This window comes from Geotrypetes seraphini, chromosome 15 (assembly GCF_902459505.1).
Source record: "Geotrypetes seraphini chromosome 15, aGeoSer1.1, whole genome shotgun sequence".
NCBI classification, from domain to species: Eukaryota; Metazoa; Chordata; class Amphibia; order Gymnophiona; family Dermophiidae; genus Geotrypetes; species Geotrypetes seraphini.
In genome coordinates this window covers 21,632,180-21,651,709 of record NC_047098.1, presented here as the reverse complement: position 1 = coordinate 21,651,709, position 19,530 = coordinate 21,632,180, and the positions used below count along the sequence as shown (strand labels likewise).

Sequence of the window (19,530 nt, the reverse complement as noted above, 5' to 3'; positions counted from 1 at the left end):
GGTGGAGCCTCCCCAGAAAGAGAGGAATAGCTTACTGCCTCCCACCACAGGCTTTATACTGGGCAGGCCAGGGTCCTGTACCCTTTATGGCCCCCTTTTTCATCTGGAGCACAGCTGAGGTATTGAAGGCCTCCTGACATTCTAACGTTGTATGCCAGACCAGCGCAGCTCTTAGAGCTTAATTAAGTGCTGTGGAGTCATCATGCCAGGAAATTCTCATGTTCCACCATTGCCATCAACCTTACCACATTTGGGTGCACCATGTAATAGAGCTGAAAAGTGGAAATATATGTCTCCTTCCAGGACTGCATTGCTGCTTTTCTATTCAGCTTTGCTATCTACATGCTTTAAGCGCTGATGCACTGAAACTGGATTGCCTTCTCTTCATTCAACGTCCTCCATGATGCATGCCTCTGTTGCGAGATCACCAGTGCCTCAACACCAGACGCAGCCTGCACCCGTGACATCTATGCAAGGATCGGTGCTAGCACCATTTCTGTGTGAACAGCCTCTTCAGCTGTTGCAGACAGAGTTGCCTGGGCCTCTGCAGGTGCAAGGAGTGTCAGCCCCTGCCCATAAGCCCTCCACTTCAGCCTTGTCTGAGGGCTGCATAGAATCTCCAGTAAGACGCCCATCTTGGACCTTCAGATATCGAGGAATATTGCCTGACCCTGGTGCACATTCCTAGTGCATCTCATGGGTGTCCACTATAGATGCACATGGGAGCTGACCATCACCACTGGTGTCCACTGTTGACCTGCATGCCCAGCATCACAGTCATGGCATGGAGCTTCATCAAGGGAGCACAGCTTTTCTTCTTGCTCTTGACGCTCCTCTTGACATTCTTCCTATTGTCGATCACCTCAGTGCTATCCACAATGCTCTCCTCGATGTCCTGGAAAAGCTTGAGCAGAGTTGTCCCTATTATAGGGAAAGGAGGGAAGACATTCAGGAAGTGGCAGCTCCAATTGAGGAGAAAAGCATCAGACTCCAGATGATTGGGTGTGTAGAGTCTGGAGCAGAAAAGCAGGAGTTTATGATTGGAGTGGGCTTCCCCATTTCAAAAACAACTGGTGCACAGTGGTGGGGTTCAGTGGCCATTCATGCGGTTGCAGCAGTCTGCTCAAATCTGTTGGCAAGAAGATTCTGCATTTCCGCTAGGTAGACTGCCTTCAGAAAAATGTGGCAAAGTTTGCCCAGGACCAGATTTGGATCGCTTCCCGGAAGAGCTGGCAGGATCCAGTACTGCCCTGTTTGTTCACAAAGCAGATGGCTACCTGGTTGTCTATAGCAGTGATTCCCAACCCTGTCCTGGAGGAACACCAGGCCAATCGGGTTTTCAGGCTAGCCCTAATGAATATGCATGAGAGAGATTTGCATATGATGGAAGTGATAGGCATGCAAATTTGCTTCATGCATATTCATTAGGGCTAGCCTGAAAACCCAATTGGCCTAGTGTTCCTCCAGGACAGGGTTGGGAACCACTGGTCTATAGGGATAAGTACAACCTGAACGAGGAGGTGGTCCTGGAAAGCAGAAAGAGCCTATGAATCATTTGCAGCTCGAGGAAGTGGTTGTTGAGGGTCCTCTTGGAAAAGCTCCATAAACCTTGGGTGTAGAGATTGTCGAGGTGAGCTCTCCAGGAAATTGTGGAGGCATCAGTCATCAAGACCCTATGGTGTGGCTTTGGTTGGAACAAGAGGCCCCTGAAGAGGCTGATAGATGACCACCACCATTGAAGTGACATCTGGAGGGCTGAGGTCTCTCTGAGCTGTTGTGAGAGCTTTCCAGTCGCTGGAGAACATTGGGTGGAAAGTGCCCACTGAGGCACCCTGAGGTGCAGGTGGGCAAATGGTACCACATAGACCGTGGAGGCCATGTGGTCAAAAATATGCAGCATCTGACGTGATGTGATGTGGTGGTGAAAAGAGGTTTCACAGCAAAGCCTGATCAAGGTATCGAGCCTCTGTTGGGGCAGGAACGTCTGAGTTAAAGTGGTATCTACGCAGGCTCCAATGAATTCCAGAACTTGAGTGGGTTCCAAATGAGATTTCTAGTAGCTGATTTTGAACCCTAGAAGCTCCAACAGATGAACTGTTGCTTGCATTGCTTGGTGAGGTGTGACAGCCTTGATTAGCCAGTCATCTGTGTAGGGGAAGAGCTGAAATCTGTGGGTGCGAAGGATCACAGCCACCACTGCCAGGCATTTGAAACACCCTCAAAGACAAGACAAGGCCAAATGGGAGCACTTTGTACTGGAAGTGATGAGTTCCCAGTCGGAAGCAGAGATACTTCTTGTGGGCGGGAAGAATAGGAATACGAGGATAGGCTTCTTTAAGATCCTCATAGCGCCCTGATGGCCACACCAACCATGGTTCCCTCTCCTTCTAGGACTCTCAACAAGGGAACCCATCACCCTTCCCATCTTTCCAATACTTCTGACACAGAACAATGGCTCACTCTACCATTCCAACCTATTCTCTTTAACTCTCACAGCATGGTATCTGTCTCCCAGTTGCTAAGTGCCAAGGCATTCTTGGCTCTGGTGTCAGCCATCCTTGAAGCCTCTAGAAAGCTTCTACACAACGCTCCTATCAATTCAAATGAACTTGCTTCACAGTGTGATGTGCTACTAACTTGCTCAGCAGTGCTCAACTATCTTCTGCATATGTCTGACTCTGGTCTACAGACCACCTCTATAAGGATCCATCTCAGTGCTATCAGCGCTTTTCATCTGCTACTGGAGGGAAAATAATTCTCCAGGCATTCTATGGTATCCAAATTCATGAAAGGCTTGCTCAATACCAAGCCACCAATTAAGCCTCCTGCAGTGCCTTGGGACCTTAATGTGGTTCCCTCCACTCTGATGAAACCTCCTTTTGAACCACTCTCATCTTCATCTCTCAAACATCTTACTTGGAAAGTGACCTTCCTCATATCCACATGCTGAGTCAGTGAACTCCAGGCACTCGTGTTGGATCCTCCTGTGTTCTACCGTGACAAGGTCATCCTTTGCATCCACCTAAATTCCTCCCAAAGGTAGTCTCAGACTTTCATCTCAACCTAGCCATTGTGCTCCCAGTCTTCTTTCCCAAGTTGCACTCCCATCCCGATGAAGCGGCACATCTTGGACTGCAAAAGAGTTCTTGATTACCACTTGGGTTGAACTAAGCCTCACAGGACTTCCACTCAGCTGTTCCTGTCCTTCAATCCCAAATAACTGGGCTGTCACTAAGAGAATCATCTCTACATACAGACTGTATCTCCTTCTGCTATGCTGGGGCTGGAATGTCACTTGGGGGCCATATCTCAGAGTTTGGGCCAAGGCAATTACAGTAGGTCATCTCTACTCTATTCCCATTCAGGACTTCTACAAGGCAGTCACCTGGTCCTTCGTTCACACTGTCACAACCCACTATTGCCTAGAGACCCATTCCAGGCGCTACAGTCATTTTGGCCAAGCTGTTTTACAAAATTTATTTCCTTCCTAAAAGCCAATGTGCCTCCAACCCACTTGGTCTCCCCGTGCTCATGGTAGCTGGTCCTTCCCTCTACTCAGAGACATGATTCTAGCAGCTAGGGAGTCCCACACGTGAGAATAACCCTGCCTACTTGTCCTGGAATAAAGCACAGTTACTTTTCTGTAACAGGTGTTATCTGAGGACAGCAGGCAGTTATCCTCACAACCCTTCTGGCCTCCTATCATTGGCTTCTTTGCTCGCTATTTGAACTGCAAGGCTCATGGACACAGGAGGAAGCAGGGGAGCTGGCACACGCATGGCACGAGCATGCTGAAGATTCTTAAAGTGGCAGTGCACTTTGGAACGTCTGCTCCGGGGCTCCACAAGATAGTGTCACCCACACGTGAGAATAATTGCCTGCTGTCTCAAATAATACCTGTTACTGAAAAGTAACTGTGCTTTATAGGTTAATAAATAAAAAAAATAACCAAACAGAAAGAATTTAAGGTGATACCTTTTAATTGGACAAACTTACTTAATACATTTTTTGACTAGCATTCAGAGAGTTTAAAACCTCTTCCTCAGATCAGCCTAAGAAGCTCTAGGGTTCTTAACAAAGACTCAGCTAGTGACAACATCGAACTAGGAAATGCCTTGCAGTTCTCTTCCTGAAATTCACATGGTCTTCCTCTTCCTATACCTCTCTTGCTCTTTTCAAATTCAAGAAAACCCATAAAATGGATTCATTTGGCCGACGCTAGAATTCATGTGCATGTGTCAGTCTGTGGCCATCCCCAGGTGGCACTGACTTCTTTTGGGTTGGGAGGCGACACATAACCCTCTGGCTCCAGATCCAGAACTCTCCTTTGCTCAGCTCCTGGAAGAGTCCTATCTGCTACAGCCTAGCTCTCCCTTATCACTACTAGTCTGTCAAAGGAATTTATGAGATTCACGTCCTGGGCACAGTGCTCCTTTTGCCAAGCTCTATTGCCAAGGGACTCTGAGTTTTAGCTTTCTATTTATGTTTGACAGAACTGCAACTATGAAGATATAATCTGTTTATTTTACATCTGTTTTCTCCCTCCCCCCCCCCCTCCCCATTGACATCTTGCTGGCCTTGCAGACCCTAGGTTGGCTTCTGAGCTTGTTAGAGGTGACCCTTCTTGGATAGATATCTCTGCCTTAGATATTTGATGAAACAGCATATGGGAACCATAATCATGGGCATTCTAATTTAGAAATTCCATATATTACTAATGCCATTTTCATTCAATTTTAATTGTATTTAATTTTATTGGGTTTAAATTTAAATTCATGACCAAATAATTCATTTCTAAAATAAATATATAATCATAAAGCGCTCAGTGCAGTTCAGACCACGACAGTTTTGGAACCATCATTTCGTTTCACTGTTCCCTTCCTTCCATAAGCATTATATACATTGACTTAAACATTACTCAAAAACCGCTGTTATTAAAGGTACTGGTGTGATTCTTCATATGGATCATACCATTCAAAACATATTTGAAACTGTACTTATCTTGTTGTAAAACTCCTGTCCAGCGTTTTTCTATTGTGTGTCGTATATCGCATTGGATTAATCCGTGTTAAAGTGCTTTGCGTGATAAAGTGCTTTCCAGTGCCACGTTAAAACAACATAGGGCTAGCGTTTTTAGCACGCACTGCCCCCTGCGTTACACGTAAAAACTAACGCCAGCTCAATGGTGGCTTTAGCGTCTAGCGTGCACACTAAAACCGCTGCCGCAGCTTATTAAAAGGAGCCCATAGTGGTTCGGGTATACTATTTGCCTAAAAAACAAGAGAAACGAATGGAGTGGAAGAGCAACAAGAGCAACCAGTAGACGTCACTAATCTGTTAGAAGCCTCCGATACGAATATTGCTACCCCAGCGACACTCTTATTAACGGTAGCACTGCTACCAGATAAAGAGTGGATTATGGAATTATATTTCAAAAATAAATCTAAAGAGTTTCTGGGCCATAAAAATACAGGTTTTTCCTGATGTTTCTAAAGAAACACAAAGAAGGAGGCGTCAACTCTTTTTTTTTTTTTCTTTTTTAAATCTTTATTGATTTTCCATTACTAACATAACAATAACAAATAAGCGCTTAAATTCAATCAGTAGCAATGCAACAATCTAAGCCCCCCCACCCCACAATTACATCAACGAATCACACTAAAGATATATCCGTCCCCTCCCTCCCCCCTTGGATGTATCTGAATTATACCAACACAGAAGGAAAAAAGAACTATAACAATTGTACAAATAATGTCAGTGGACCCCAAACTAAGTTAAATATCTTAGAATGCCCTAATATTTCGGCATTCATTTTCTCATACCTTTAGCTTAAACATAGGGCTCCTTTTACAAAGCTGCACTAGCGGGTTTAACGCACGTGACTTTTCATCACGAGCTAACCCCCGTGCTGGCCGAAAAACTACCGCCTGCTCAAGAGGAGGCGGTAGCAGCTAGCGCGTCCGGTGGTTTAGCGCACGCTATTACGCGTGTTAAACCGCTAACACGGCTTCGTAAAAGGAGCCCATAGGCTCGCCCACCAAAATTAAGTCAATTCTTGATCCTTAAACCTCCTGTAACCTCAATTGGAGGAATTTTCTTCCTTAGATATCCATGCAAATGCATCGTGAGATATCAGTCTATATAAAATATGTCTTCTTAGATCCATCTCAATTATCCAGCTTTGTTTAACGTGGAAAAATGCAAGGTCATGCATATAGGGAAAAAGAACCCGTTGTTCAACTACAAATTGGGAGGGGCATTGTTGGGAGACAGCAGTCTAGAGAGAGACTTGGGTGTGCTGGTGGATGCATCACTGAAGCCATCTGCACAGTGCGCAGCAGCCTCGAAAAAAGCCAACAGGATGCTGGGCATCATAAAGAGAGGCATAACAACCAGGACGCGGGAAGTCATCATGCCATTGTATCGAGCGATGGTGCGTCCACATCTGGAATACTGCGTTCAATATTGGTCGCCGTACCTCAAGAAGGACATGGCGGTACTTGAGAGAGTCCAAAGGAGAGCAACGAAACTGGTAAGAGGGCTGGAACACTGCCCATACGCCAAGAGGTTGGATAGGCTGGGGCTCTTCTCTCTGGAAAAAAGGAGGCTCAGGGGAGATATGATAGAGACCTTCAAGATCATGAGGGGCATAGAGAGGGTGGATAGGGACAGATTCTTCAGGCTGAAGGGGTCAACAGGCACGAGGGGGCATTCGGAGAAACTGAAGGGAGATAGGTTCAGAACAAATGCAAGGAAGTTTTTTTTCACACAAAGGGTCATGGACACCTGGAATGCGCTACCGGAGGAAGTGATCAGGCAGAGTACGGTACAAGGATTCAAACAGGGATTGGACGGATTCCTGAGGGATAGGGGGATCGTGGGATACTGAGAGAGGTGCTGGGATGTAACACAGGTATAGAAAGCTAACTAGGTAATAAGTATAGAAACCCAACCAGGTCGTGCATGTGCAAGACCGGAGTGTTAGGATTTCGATGGGAAGATAGGACTCAATGGGAAACCAAGGTGGCAAGGGGGCCCCTTCTGGTGACTCAGACAGGCCGTGATCTGTTCGGGCCGCCGCGGGAGCGGACTGCTGGGCAGGATGGACCTATGGTCTGACCCGGCGGAGGCACTGCTTATGTTCTTATGTTATGTTCTTATGTTTCACTAAAACACCTTGGTCGAGAAGAAATTCCACCAACCTCTAAAGAATAGAAATGGACTTACTCCCAGCACAGCCTACTGTTTCCTCGTAATTATTAACTTTTATGTTTGTTTGTTTTTTAAATTCACTCTTACTTTAGGGCTTTTTTTACAAAGCTACGATAGCGTTTTTAGCGCACGCAGAATTTTAGCGCGTGCTAAACCCACGCTACATGGCTAGAACTCTAACGCCAGCTCAATGCTGGCGTTAGCATCTAGCGTGCGTTAAACCCGCTAGTGCAGCATTGTAAAAGGAGCCCTTAATCTTGGATCTTAATATAGAGGACTTGAGATAGATTAAGTGATGTTTAATTTTCTTGTAATTCTTAATTATCATTTTTGATTTAGTTATCAATTTTGATTTAAAAGCTATTGTCATCTTAATCTAACTTTCTGTTCAAAATGTTGGATGCTTTTTTTTTAAAAAAAATTATAAATAAATAAATACAAAGCCACGCTTGCAATCAAGTCTGATATTTAACTGCACTTTATCACGCAAAGCACTTTAACACGGATTAATCCAATGCGGTATATGACACACGATAGCAAAACGCTGGACAGGAGTTTTACAACAAGATAAGAACAGTTTCAAAATATTTTATGAATGGTTTGATCCATATGAAGAACCACACCAGTACCTTTAATAACAGCGGTTTTTGAGTAATGTTTAAGTCAATGTATATAATGCTTATGGAAGGAAGGCTCTAACAATGTGGCAGGGGAGTTGTTGGCAAGCTGGGATTTTCACTTGAATCCCAGGAAATTTTTTTTCTATTTTGTGACTTAGGCTTATATTCTTCTTCATGGTTGCTGAGAGACCAAGCTGGGCCCTGGGCAAACAGTCTTAAGGTTTCTCTGCCAATTCTCTGCCACATACCCTTCCTGCTTAAAGAAGATGCCCACGCGCAGACTGCAGCTTGCTCCGTCTCCACTTTCCTCCTACTCTGTGTGCCAGCCTGCCAGTTTAGCACATTTACTCTGTTCTGCCATTGGCCACGGGTCCTCCTCCTTCTTCCTGCTGCATCTCCTCCTCCCGCGTGAAGTACTTCCTGTTTCTGTATAAGTGGTAGAGGACCCGTGGCCAACGGCAGAACAGAGTTAACGCGCTAACAGCACAGCGGGAGATCAATTAGCGAGTTCTGCGTGTGTCGGGCCAAGGGGATTTAAAGTCATCATAATAAGTAGTGCGCTGCTATTGCCGGCACTGGGCCCCCCCCCATTTTAGACATCACTGCCCCCTCTCAGTGGCCATGATCCTCTGATCAGACCTCATGGGTTAGCAGCTGACAGAGGAGGTGATACTGTGGTAATGCCCATTAGCAGTATTCATGTTGTAGTGATGTTGACCTTGGTTACTTGCTTCAGCTGTTAAAGATGTTTTAGATAGAGGCAGAGTGATGCGTTTATATTACTCTGTCTGGCACCTGTGAAGTGTGAAATATTTCTGACATTGGCACATTATGTTCTGCCTGATGCATAAAGAACAAACTATTCTCCCAACGTCTCTGTGTATTTCTTAATGAGCTGCACCAGTCTGCCCATAATACTGCACATATAGGGACAACTTGGAGTGTTACAGTTAGGTGGAAGTTCTGGAGGTGAATCGTGCAGTGAGTTTCCCAAGGGAAAACACCCAGGCAGTTTCCCTCCAAAAAGAAAACCCACTACGAGGCATGTGTACTTAAGATTCCCTGCAGGCAGGATCAGGGTAGACTAACATATCTACCTTTGAAGATGAAAATGTTTGTACATTATTCCTCCACTATTAACCTGGCCTAATGCACACAGAGTGTGAAAGCGGGAAGCTCAGGTGTACCCTAGCTGCTCTGAGGGACAGTGATTTCAATTAGGATAATCTAATTGGGTCTGTAAAGTCACCTCTTGGTTGTCGTCTCATTGCTCCCAAGGGGTAAATAAAATTCACAGTTCCTAGAACTTCCAAGTCAGAAAGTTCTGCTTCGCACAGCGGGTGGTGAACGCCTTGAACTCTCTCCCAGAAGATGTGGTGGAGGAAACCACCATTTTAGGATTTAAGGTAAAATTGGATGCACATCTTCTTGCAGGACACATTGAGGGATACAAATGATTAAGGTATTCGCCCAGGTACGCCTGGCTGAGCCTCCGGACTGGATGGACCCCAGGTCTGATCCGGTGCAGGCATTTCTTATGTTCTTACCCAGTTCCAGGAGGGAGATTTTAGGCCAGTTCTGGATTTCTGACAACCTCATCCTGATGCATTATGGTATCTACAGCAGTAATTTCAATGGTTAGAATCAGGAACTACAAATATCACATTGTTTGGTGATTTACGTTTAAAGCCAGGACTAGGGTAACCATGGGATCCTTTTACTAAGCGCTAGACACTAACGTCAGCATTGAGCTGGCGTTAGTTCTAGCCGCGTAGCGCGGGGTTAGCATACGCTAAAAACGGTAGCACACCTTAGTAAAAGGAGCCTCATATGTCCGGGTTACCCCGGACATGTCCTCTGTTCGGCGCTCCCGTTGGACGTCTGGGTGGCATTTTCAATTGCCATCTTTTGTTTGGTTTTCACCATTTGAGGGTGGGTGTGACGGTGGCAGCAACAGCCTGGAAAATAAATCATCCTGGCTGGGCTTCGGGGCTTGATCTTAACTAAGGCTTATTTTGGGGGTAGGGCTTATATTAGGAGCATCTTTAAAAATCATGCCAGGACTTATTTTCGGGATAGGTATTTTTGGGGGGGAAACAGGGTATATATGATCATTGCTTCCTGTGTGTCAAGTTGCTACAGATAAAATGTATTAATATTGTATAATACTGTGTGATAGGTGCAGCACAAGAAAGGATGGGGGAGGGGTGCCATGGAGCACAAGTCACATGGGGTGTAATTATAGCTTGCTATGGCCTTGACTGCACACAGCGGGCAACCACTTAGGGGAGTGAAGTAGCCAGGGGCAAGGCTACGTGTCCTCTTTTTTTGTCTTCACAAATATGGTAACCCTAGCCAGGATTAGGGTTACCAGATTTTGCATTTGGAAAATCCGGACCCCCTAGACCCGCCCCGAGGCCCGCCCAGTTCCACCCATCCCCGCCCCATCACACGCCAGTCCCGCCCTTGTCCTACCCCAGCCCAGTCCCCCCTGCCTGCTCTCATCAGACAGGACGTCTGCGCATGCGTGGATGTCCTCCTGCCCGACGCGATGTGGAGGAAAGCTTTTCATAGCCTGGACAAAGTTCCGGGTTTTGAAAAGCCGTTCGAACCCCCAGACATGTCCTTAAAAAGGAGGACATGTCCGGGGATTGCCAAAAGTCTGGGGACATGTCCGGGGATTGCCAAAAAGTCTTCCTCCTGGAACTGGATAACTTGGCAGTCCTGAGTTATTAAGTCTTGTGCCTGTTGTAGAGCAAGGACTTAAAGTCCTTGCTCTTCTTTTTTACAGCAGGAGCCAAGGGCTTGCTTTTCTAGAATCTATACAGCGGAGACCCTGGGACTCAGGACCAAAATAATATGGGGGATTGCAGCCCTATCAGAAATCTGGAAAACGAATAAGTTATGGATGCCTAGGATGTTCCGATTATAGCTGACAAAATGTTTTGTATAAGCAAACCAGAAATTGTGCTACGATAAATGTCAGGGTCAAGGGTCAATTCCAGTGCAACATATACAGATCTGCCCGTGTAATTAGACAACATGAAAATGTGCAAAAAATACAAAAACAGTTTACCCCCGACCCCTTTTACAAAACCGTAGTGCCTTTTTTTTAGCATCGCCGCAGCTCCGTAGTTTCACCCCTGCTACAAGTTGCATCCAGGATCAAGTTCTATTGAGCACAAAGCAAGCACTAGCACCCTGGTTTAGGAGTGAGGTTTATTGCCATCATGGTATGCACAAAACCTAACCCATTTAAAAACACTGCTCCACCGGTGGTATCAGTGCCCCATTTAAGGTTCACAAGAAAACTCCAGTAGTGAAGAATTTGTGCAAACTGTCCAGAGGGCCCCTGTTCCTGCTTCTCCCTTTCTGTTCATCCTACTGCACGGTTTCAGTCCCAGTCTCTCTCTCTTTATTTTCCCTGAGACTATTTTAGATCAGTGGTTCCCAACCCTGTCCTGGAGGACCACAAGGCCAATTGGGTTTTCAGGCTAGCCCAAATGAATATGCAGGAGAGAGATTTGCATATAATGGAACTGACAGGCATGCAAATCTGCTCTATGTATATTCATTAGGGCTATCCTGATAACCCGATTGGCCTGGTGGTCCTCCAGGACAGGATTGGGAACCACTGTTTTAGATCATATAATCCAGGGATCTCAAAGTCCCTCCTTAAGGGCCGCAATCCAGTCGGGTTTTCAGGATTTCCCCTATGAATATGCATTGAAAGCAGTGCATGCACATAGATCTCATGCATATTCATTGGGGAAATTTTGAAAACCCGACTGGATTGCGGCCCTCAAGGAGGGACTTTGAGACCCCTGATATAATCATATGCTCTAAGACAAGGGTAGGCAATTCCAGCCCTCAAGAGCCGGAGACAGGTCAGGTTTTCAGGATATCCACAATGAATATGTATGAGATGGATTTGCATGCACTGCCTCCTTGAGATGCAAATCTATCTCATGCATATTTATTGTTGATATCCTGAAAACCTGACCTGGCTCCGGCTCTCGAGGACCGGAATTGCCTACCCCTGCCCTAGGGCAATGTTTCTTAGCTCGGTCCTTTGCCAGTACCCCCTTTGCCAGTCAGGTTGATTTGCCTACACCGCCTCCATTACATGCAAATTTCTTTCATGCATATTCATTGTGGATATCCTGAAAACCTGACTGGCAAGGGGGTACTGCAGAACTGAGTTGAGAAACACTGCCCTAGGATATCAGTGGGGTGAGAGTTTAATAACCACGTTGCAGGAATTTTCTCATTGGAGTTCTCTCCATATGCCAGTTCTTCTCATGATTTTTTAAAAATGTCTATAAAAGAAATAAAGTGCTACTGCTTTCATATTCAAGCACCATAATTCCCTCTCCCAATAATGTTTCAACAATGTCAGATCGCTTCCAACATGCTGAAAATGGCTCCTTTCATGCAGGCCTGTCGCCTGTCTTGATTTAGATTGCTCTGGTCTTAGATAAATTGTGCCCTGGACCTTATCGGTCAGGAGAAAATCTCACCTGGCTTGAACTTGTTTTATTTGTTAAGGGGAAAAGGTCAGATTTTAAACCATCAGCAAGACTGACCAGACCTCAGCAGCATAAAGTGATAGAACACATCTTTATGATGAAAGCAAAAGCCTAGTACACAAGAGACTTCTATTTCCAGAACTATTTTACACACCTCAAAATAAACCCACACCGTCTTTTGGGGGAGATGGCATCGGATTCTAGTCTGTAAAACTATGGAAAGACTAGGAAGGGATGGGAAAAATCATAGGAAATATTTATTGTGTTGGCTTACATTGTGAAGTTTTGTAGCTGTATCTTCTGAGCTTTTGTTTAATAAATAAAAAATATTTACACTTAAAATAATTCACATGAAAAAGGGTCTAATTGGAGCCAGACTAGCTAAAAAAAAAAAAAGAAGTTCATTTTTGATGATAAAAGGAATTGAGAACCTTTCATATGCTGAAAGGTTAGACAAACTGGGGCTCTTTACCCTGGAAAAGCGGAGACTGAGAGGAGATATGATACAGACGTATAAAATCATGAAAGGCATAGAGAAGGTGGAGAGGGACAGATTCTTCAGACTAGCGGGGACAACAAAAACAAGAAGTCATTCAGAAAAACTGAGAGGGGGCAGATTCAAAACGAATGCCAGGAAGTTTTTCTTCACTCAGAGGGTGGTGGACACCTGGAACACGCTTCCAAGTGAGGTAATAGGACAGAGTACAATACTGGGGTTCAAAAAGGGACTGGATGACTTCCTGGAAGCGAAGGGGATTGCAGGGTATAGATAGAAGGTTACTCTACAGGACAGAAGTGAAAAGCGTATGTGAGTTTTAGGGTAGGAGCACTATCAGGTCCTGGACCTGAGGGGCCGCCGCGTGAGCGGACTGCCGGGCACGATGGACCTCCGGTCTGACCCGACAGAGGCAATTCTTATGTTCTTATGTTGATGATTGGAGAGGTGGAGAGGATTACATTGACTTTTAAGATTCCTCTACGGTTTTCGATTTATTAACCATCTTTATGAAGAGGTTCGGTCAAATTAGCATACAGCAGGTACAGTTTGGCATAAAACTTACAGTTTTGTTAACAGCATTACAACAGCAAAATAAGCATAAATGCAATCAATAAACTATATTTAAAGATGGCAAATTGAATCCTAGTTATAGGACTAAAAATGATACAGTATCAGGGATTTAAGCATTTAACGGCACAGTAAAAGAATCATATAATAGAAATATGATTTTGAGCCATTCCATCTTTTAACTGAGCATTTAATGGACAAGTTTTCCTACTGTATCTGCAGAAAAACTGTTACCAGTCTTTGGCTAATTCAGAAACATCAGAGCTCATGGCTCTCTCAGTAAAAATGGTTCAGCTCAGACTATACCAAGAAAAACCTTTTTTTTTTTTTTTTTCCATGACCCTGGACCAATTTGTTCATCTCTTTCCCGGTAAGTTATCCAAAGAGCAGAGCTGACTAACCACAGCTGAGGGTGTGGCAAGGGTACCAGAGGGCAAAGCGTTCAGTCATTGAAAGAGGATGACATATTGTTCCATCTCTATCACTGACCTTCGAGAAAATGTATTTCCTACAACCACAGCAGTAAAGCGGGGATGCTAAGGCACCTTGCCATGAACTCAAAATACATTTCTTCACCAGCTAAATTAAAAGTCAGCCCTGCTCTCCATTAATATAGCTGGGCTAGCAAAGTGTCCCTTTGAGACCTTGCATTCTGTTTCCCCCATAATATTCAGTACTAAAGCTAGTCTGAGTTATATTTCCTTTTCTTTTTGGGGAAAATCATAAGTGTCAATTAACTCATAAAAAGGAGAAAACTAAATAGTCCCCTCTAGGCATTCTTATACACAACACATAAAAAGCAGCCTTTCCTAGCCTGCACACACACCCCTCCCCCCCCCCACCCCACCCCCCCCCACACACTTTTTTGGCTCCTTTACATGGAAGACGCCTAGAATCTAATAATTCTGCAATCAGCTTGCCATCGGACCCAACCCAACCCTCAGCCGGCTCTCGAGAAGACAGAAGGGCTGGGGGTCCGCTTCCCGCACGAATGAACGAGCCACATGCCCGGAATAGGCGCTCCAATGCGTCTCAATTACAGTCTCGCTACTACTCCCATCCCTCGACTCGGCCAGTCTCCGAAACGTGAGTGTTTTGCAGTCGTTGGAGAACTATAGAAATGGTCTCGCTTTGGCTGGAAGCCTGGACTGAGTTTTATTTAAGAGTTTTGAAATCCTGCCTGTTTCTTCCCTTCTGTAAGCCAGTCCAGTCCAAGACTGCATCCTCCCTCCCTACCACCCACAAAGGGAACATGGTAAAAACCACAGCGCCAGCTCCTAATCTATTGTGCGAAATCCGAAGCTCTGATCAGTGACAATCACTTAGGGCTCTTTTTACGAAGGTGCGCTAGCGTTTTTATCGCACGCAACGGATTAGTGCCCACGAGCCGAAAATCTACCGCCTGCTCAAAAGGAGGCGGTGGCGGCTGGCGCGCGGGGCAATTTAGCGCACACTGTTCAGCGCGTTAAGGCCATAGCGCAGGGGTGTCCAATGTCGGTCCTCGAGGGCCGCAATCCAGTCGGGTTTTCAGGATTTCCCCAATGAATATGCATGAGATCTATTAGCATACAATGAAAGCAGTGCATGCAAATAGATCTCATGAATATTCATTGGGGAAATCTTGAAAACCCGACTGGACTGCGGCCCTCGAGGACCGACATTGGACACCCCTGCCCTAGCGCACCTTTGTAAAAGGAGCCCTTCGAACAGGGATAGGCAATTCCGGTCCGCAAGAGCCGGAGCCAGGTCAGATTTTCAGGATCTCCACAATGAATATGTACTGCCTCCTTGAGATGCAAATCGATCTCATGCATATTTATTGTGGACATCCTTGAAAACCTGACCTGGCTCCGGCTCTCGAGGACCGGAATTGCCTACCCCTGCCTTAGAAAGCCCGGCTTTTATAGCAGAAGATCGCCTTCAAAAAATGATTCTCCCCTTACGTCAGGGGCAGGGAACTCCGGTCCTCGAGAGCTGTATTCCAGTCGGGTTTTCAGGATTTCCTCAATGAATATGCATGAGATCTATTTGCATGCACTGCTTGCAATGCATATTCATTGGGGGAAATCCTGAAAACCCGACTGGAATGGCTCTCAAGGACCGGAGTTCCCTACCCCTTGCCTTACGTCAGGGGTGTCAAAGTCCCTCCTCGAGGGCCGTAATCCAGTCGGGTTTTCAGGATTTCCCCAATGAATATGCATTGAAAGCAGTGCATGCACATAGATCTCATGCATATTCATTGGGGAAATCCTGAAAACCCGACTGGATTCCGGCCCTCGAGGACCGACTTTGACACCTGTGCCTTACGTCATGCAACACTGATGCAATACCCTTCCCCCCAAAAATTGTACATATATTATCTACATATATATCTATAAAAAGCAATCTGCATGGCACGATTTTATATTTGCCATCTGGTTGCTCTGCTCTACAATTTTGCATTTGCTAACAATGGCAGAGGAATATAGAAAAGACCAGTAAACACCGAGCAGCCGTCTCACACCCCCTCTTTGTGACTGCGCTAATCGCTCAGCAGCACGTCCGCTTTCAACGCAGAGCAGATTTGCGGCGATCCGCGCCACAGGCTCAGCGACCACATCCAAGGGGGAGGGGTGTCCCCGGAGCACCCCCCCCCCCCGGCTATCGCTCTGTTCTCTCATTCATTCAGCTCTCGGCTGGGGCTCATCCCCGCGACTCCAGTCGCCTCCCATTATTCCGCAGCGTTAGCCGTGAAACTGGCCCCCCTTGACCACCCACGGGCGGGCCCCTTTTATTTTCCCGTCCCCCAGGAGTTCGATCTCCCCGCTGGAGCCTCACCTTCGGCAGGACTCGTCTGCCTTTTGTCGCAACCGCATTTTCTACATGCGAGAGAGCCAAATCAGGGGCGTGTGAAAATGGCATTGGGTCAGTTGTCCAAGATGCGCAAGGTTTCCCCAGGAAAGCCCTTGCTTGCACCCCCCAGTCACCCACCCACTCCCTTCACTAGCCATCAGGCCACCCGTGTCTTCTTACCGGAATCGGGGCGAATCTTTGATGCATTCTTCGAAATCCACGGTCATGATTGCAGATCTGCCCCGTCCTTAGCCAGCGTCAATTGCAGCAGCTCATCGCCTGCACAAGGATGAAGTAGCCAGGGCACCCGGCGCCACCCCTACGCCCGGGCTCACCCGGGGTTGCCAGAGGGTGCAGAACCCGTGCAAGGAGCGCGGAGAGTGGCGACGATTCACTCGCTGCCTCGGGATGCGAAGAGGGAATGAGATCAGCAAAAGCCAAGCTGCCAACCCCCGTCTGGAACGGCAGAAATCCAGCCTGTCAGGCTCAGGGAGCGTCCCCAAACTGCCAGCCCCCGTCTGGAACCGAAGCAGCTCGGCCTGTCAGGCTCAGGGAGCGTCCCCAAACTGCCAGCCCCCGTCTGGAACCGAAGAAGCTCGGCCTGTCAGGCTCAGGGAGCGTCCCCAAACTGCCAGCCCCCGTCTGGAACGGCAGAAATCCAGCCTGTCAGGCTCAGGGAGCGTCCCCAAACTGCCAGCCCCCGTCTGGAACCGAAGCAGCTCGGCCTGTCAGGCTCAGGGAGCGTCCCCAAACTGCCAGCCCCCGTCTGGAACCGAAGAAGCTCGGCCTGTCAGGCTCAGGGAGCGTCCCCAAACTGCCAGCCCCCGTCTGGAACGGCAGAAATCCAGCCTGTCAGGCTCAGGGAGCATCCCCAAACTGCCAGCCCCCGTCTGGAACCGAAGAAGCTCGGCCTGTCAGGCTCAGGGAGCGTCCCCAAACTGCCAGCCCCCGTCTGGAACTGCAGGAATCCAGTCTGTCAGGTTTAGGGAGCATCCACAAATTTAACAGCCACTCTTTACAAGGGAAGAAATGCAGAGCTGCCACAAGTCTTCAGCAAATATAGATATTCCAAACATTCTTGGCATATTTTGAGTTCTACTGCAATCCAGTACTAGTAATCCAATGTTTCTAGTAGTAGTAAGGGAAGGGAGAGAGGATGGGACTTGAAATATCGCCTTTCTGTAGTTACAATCAACCCGTACTTATTTTGTTCCTGGGGCAATGGAGGGTTGGGTATCTTGACATCATTACAAGGAGCTGCAGTGGAAATTGAACCCAATTCCCCAGGTTCTCAGTGTACTGCTGCATTAACCATTAGGCTACTCCTCCACTAATAATAGTAATAGGGTTGGCCCAAGAGTGCCCTAGATCAGTGATTCCCAACCCTGTCCTGGAGGAACACCAGGCCAATCGGGTTTTCAGGCTAGCCCTAATGAATATGCATGAGAGAGATTTGCATATGATGGAAGTGATAGGCATGCAAATTTGCTTCATGCATATTCATTAGGGCTAGCCTGAAAACCCAATTGACCTGGTGTTCCTCCAGGACAGGGTTGGGAACCACTGCCCTAGATCACTGGTTCCCAACCTTGTCCTGAAGGACCACCAGGCCAATCGGGTTTTCAGACTAGCCCTAATGAATATGCATGAGAGAGATTTGCATATAATGGAAGTGAGAGGCATGCAAATCTTCATTAGGGCTATCCTGAAAACCTGATTGGCTTGGTGGTCCTCCAGGACAGGGTTGGGAACCACTGCCCTAGATGCACCTTCACCCTGCACCCCCCTGCCCCCTGGAGCAGCTCTAGGCCCTTGCCTTCCAGCCCCCCTCCCACTGAGTAGCTTTAGAGCAGCCCAGAATGTAGGTGACAGCAGCAATACAGTATAATCTCGTTATAATGGATTCGCTTATAACGGAACCTCGCCTATAGCGGACGAGGTCCGCTGGTCCCGGACGTGCACCATTATACACATACTATCAAGACTCAAAGTGAACAAAGCCATGGGACCGGACAATCTACACCCCAGGGTGCTTAGAGAGCTGTGTGATGTCCTGGCAGAGCCATTGTCTGTGCTCTTCAATCTTTCCTTGAAGGCGGGAAGAGTCCCCTTGGACTGGAAAACAGCCAATGTAATCCCACTCCACAAAAAGGGCTGCAGGACAGAGGCTGAGAATTACAGACCAGTGAGTCTCACATCCATAGTGAGTAAACTCATGGAAACACTAATTAAGCATAAATTAGATACAATCCTAGACGAGAAGAATCTACGGGATCCCCGCCAACATGGATTTACCAGAGGCAGGTCCTGCCAATCCAATCTGATTAATTTCTTTGACTGGATAACAAGGAAACTGGATGTGGGTGAGTCCCTGGACGTCGTTTACTTGGACTTTAGTAAAGCTTTTGATAGCGTTCCACACCGCAGACTATTGAACAAGATGAAATCAATGGGACTGGGAGAGACGTTAACTACATGGGTCGGTGATTGGCTAAACAGTAGACTTCAGAGAGTGGTGGTAAATGGTGCCCCTTCAAAAACGTCGGAGGTGATCAGTGGAGTACCTCAGGGCTCGGTCTTGGGCCCGATCCTCTTCAACATATTTGTGAGAGATCTGACTCAGGGGCTTCAGGGTAAAATCACATTATTCGCCGATGACGCCAAACTATGCAACATAGTAAGCGAGAACACTTTACCAGACAGTATGACGCAGGACCTACTTCTATTGGAACATTGGTCCTCGACTTGGCAGCTAAACTTCAATGCTAGAAAATGTAAGGTCATGCACCTCGGCAGCAGGAATCCATGCAAAACTTACACACTAAATGGTGAAACCTTAGTTAGGACCAAGGCGGAACGTGATTTGGGGGTGATCATTAGCGAAGACATGAAGACTGCCAATCAAGTGGAGAAGGCTTCATCAAAGGCAAGACAAATGATGGGTTGCATCCGAAGAAGTTTTATCAGCCGGAAGCCCGAAGTTATAATGCCATTGTACAGATCCATGGTGAGGCCTCATCTGGAGTATTGTGTACAATTCTGGAGGCCACATTACCGAAAGGATGTGCTGAGAGTTGAGTCAGTTCAAAGAATGGCCACCAAAATGGTCTCGGGACTCAAAGACCTCCCGTATGAAGAAAGGCTGAATAAATTGCAGCTATATTCACTTGAAGAACGTAGAGAGAGAGGAGACATGATAGAGACGTTTAAATATATCACCGGCCGTATTGAGGTGGAAGATGATATCTTCTTTTTTAAAGGCCCCTCTGCT

The 19,530-nt window shown here is 46.7% G+C and overlaps 1 protein-coding gene across 4 annotated transcripts in view; it reads right to left on the bottom strand.

Annotated features, from left to right (window-relative positions):
* ACAP3 (ArfGAP with coiled-coil, ankyrin repeat and PH domains 3) overlaps nucleotides 1–16,758 on the bottom strand; it is a 173,022-nt gene extending 156,264 nt beyond the window's left edge. For all 4 annotated transcript variants that reach the window (XM_033922305.1, XM_033922306.1, XM_033922307.1 and 1 more), the window contains exon 1: nucleotides 16,440–16,758. In XM_033922305.1, the coding sequence (XP_033778196.1) occupies nucleotides 16,440–16,486 (47 nt within the window). In that variant the 5' untranslated portion in view covers nucleotides 16,487–16,758. The remainder of the gene's footprint in view (nucleotides 1–16,439) is intronic.
* Nucleotides 16,759–19,530: the final 2,772 nt, after the last annotated feature.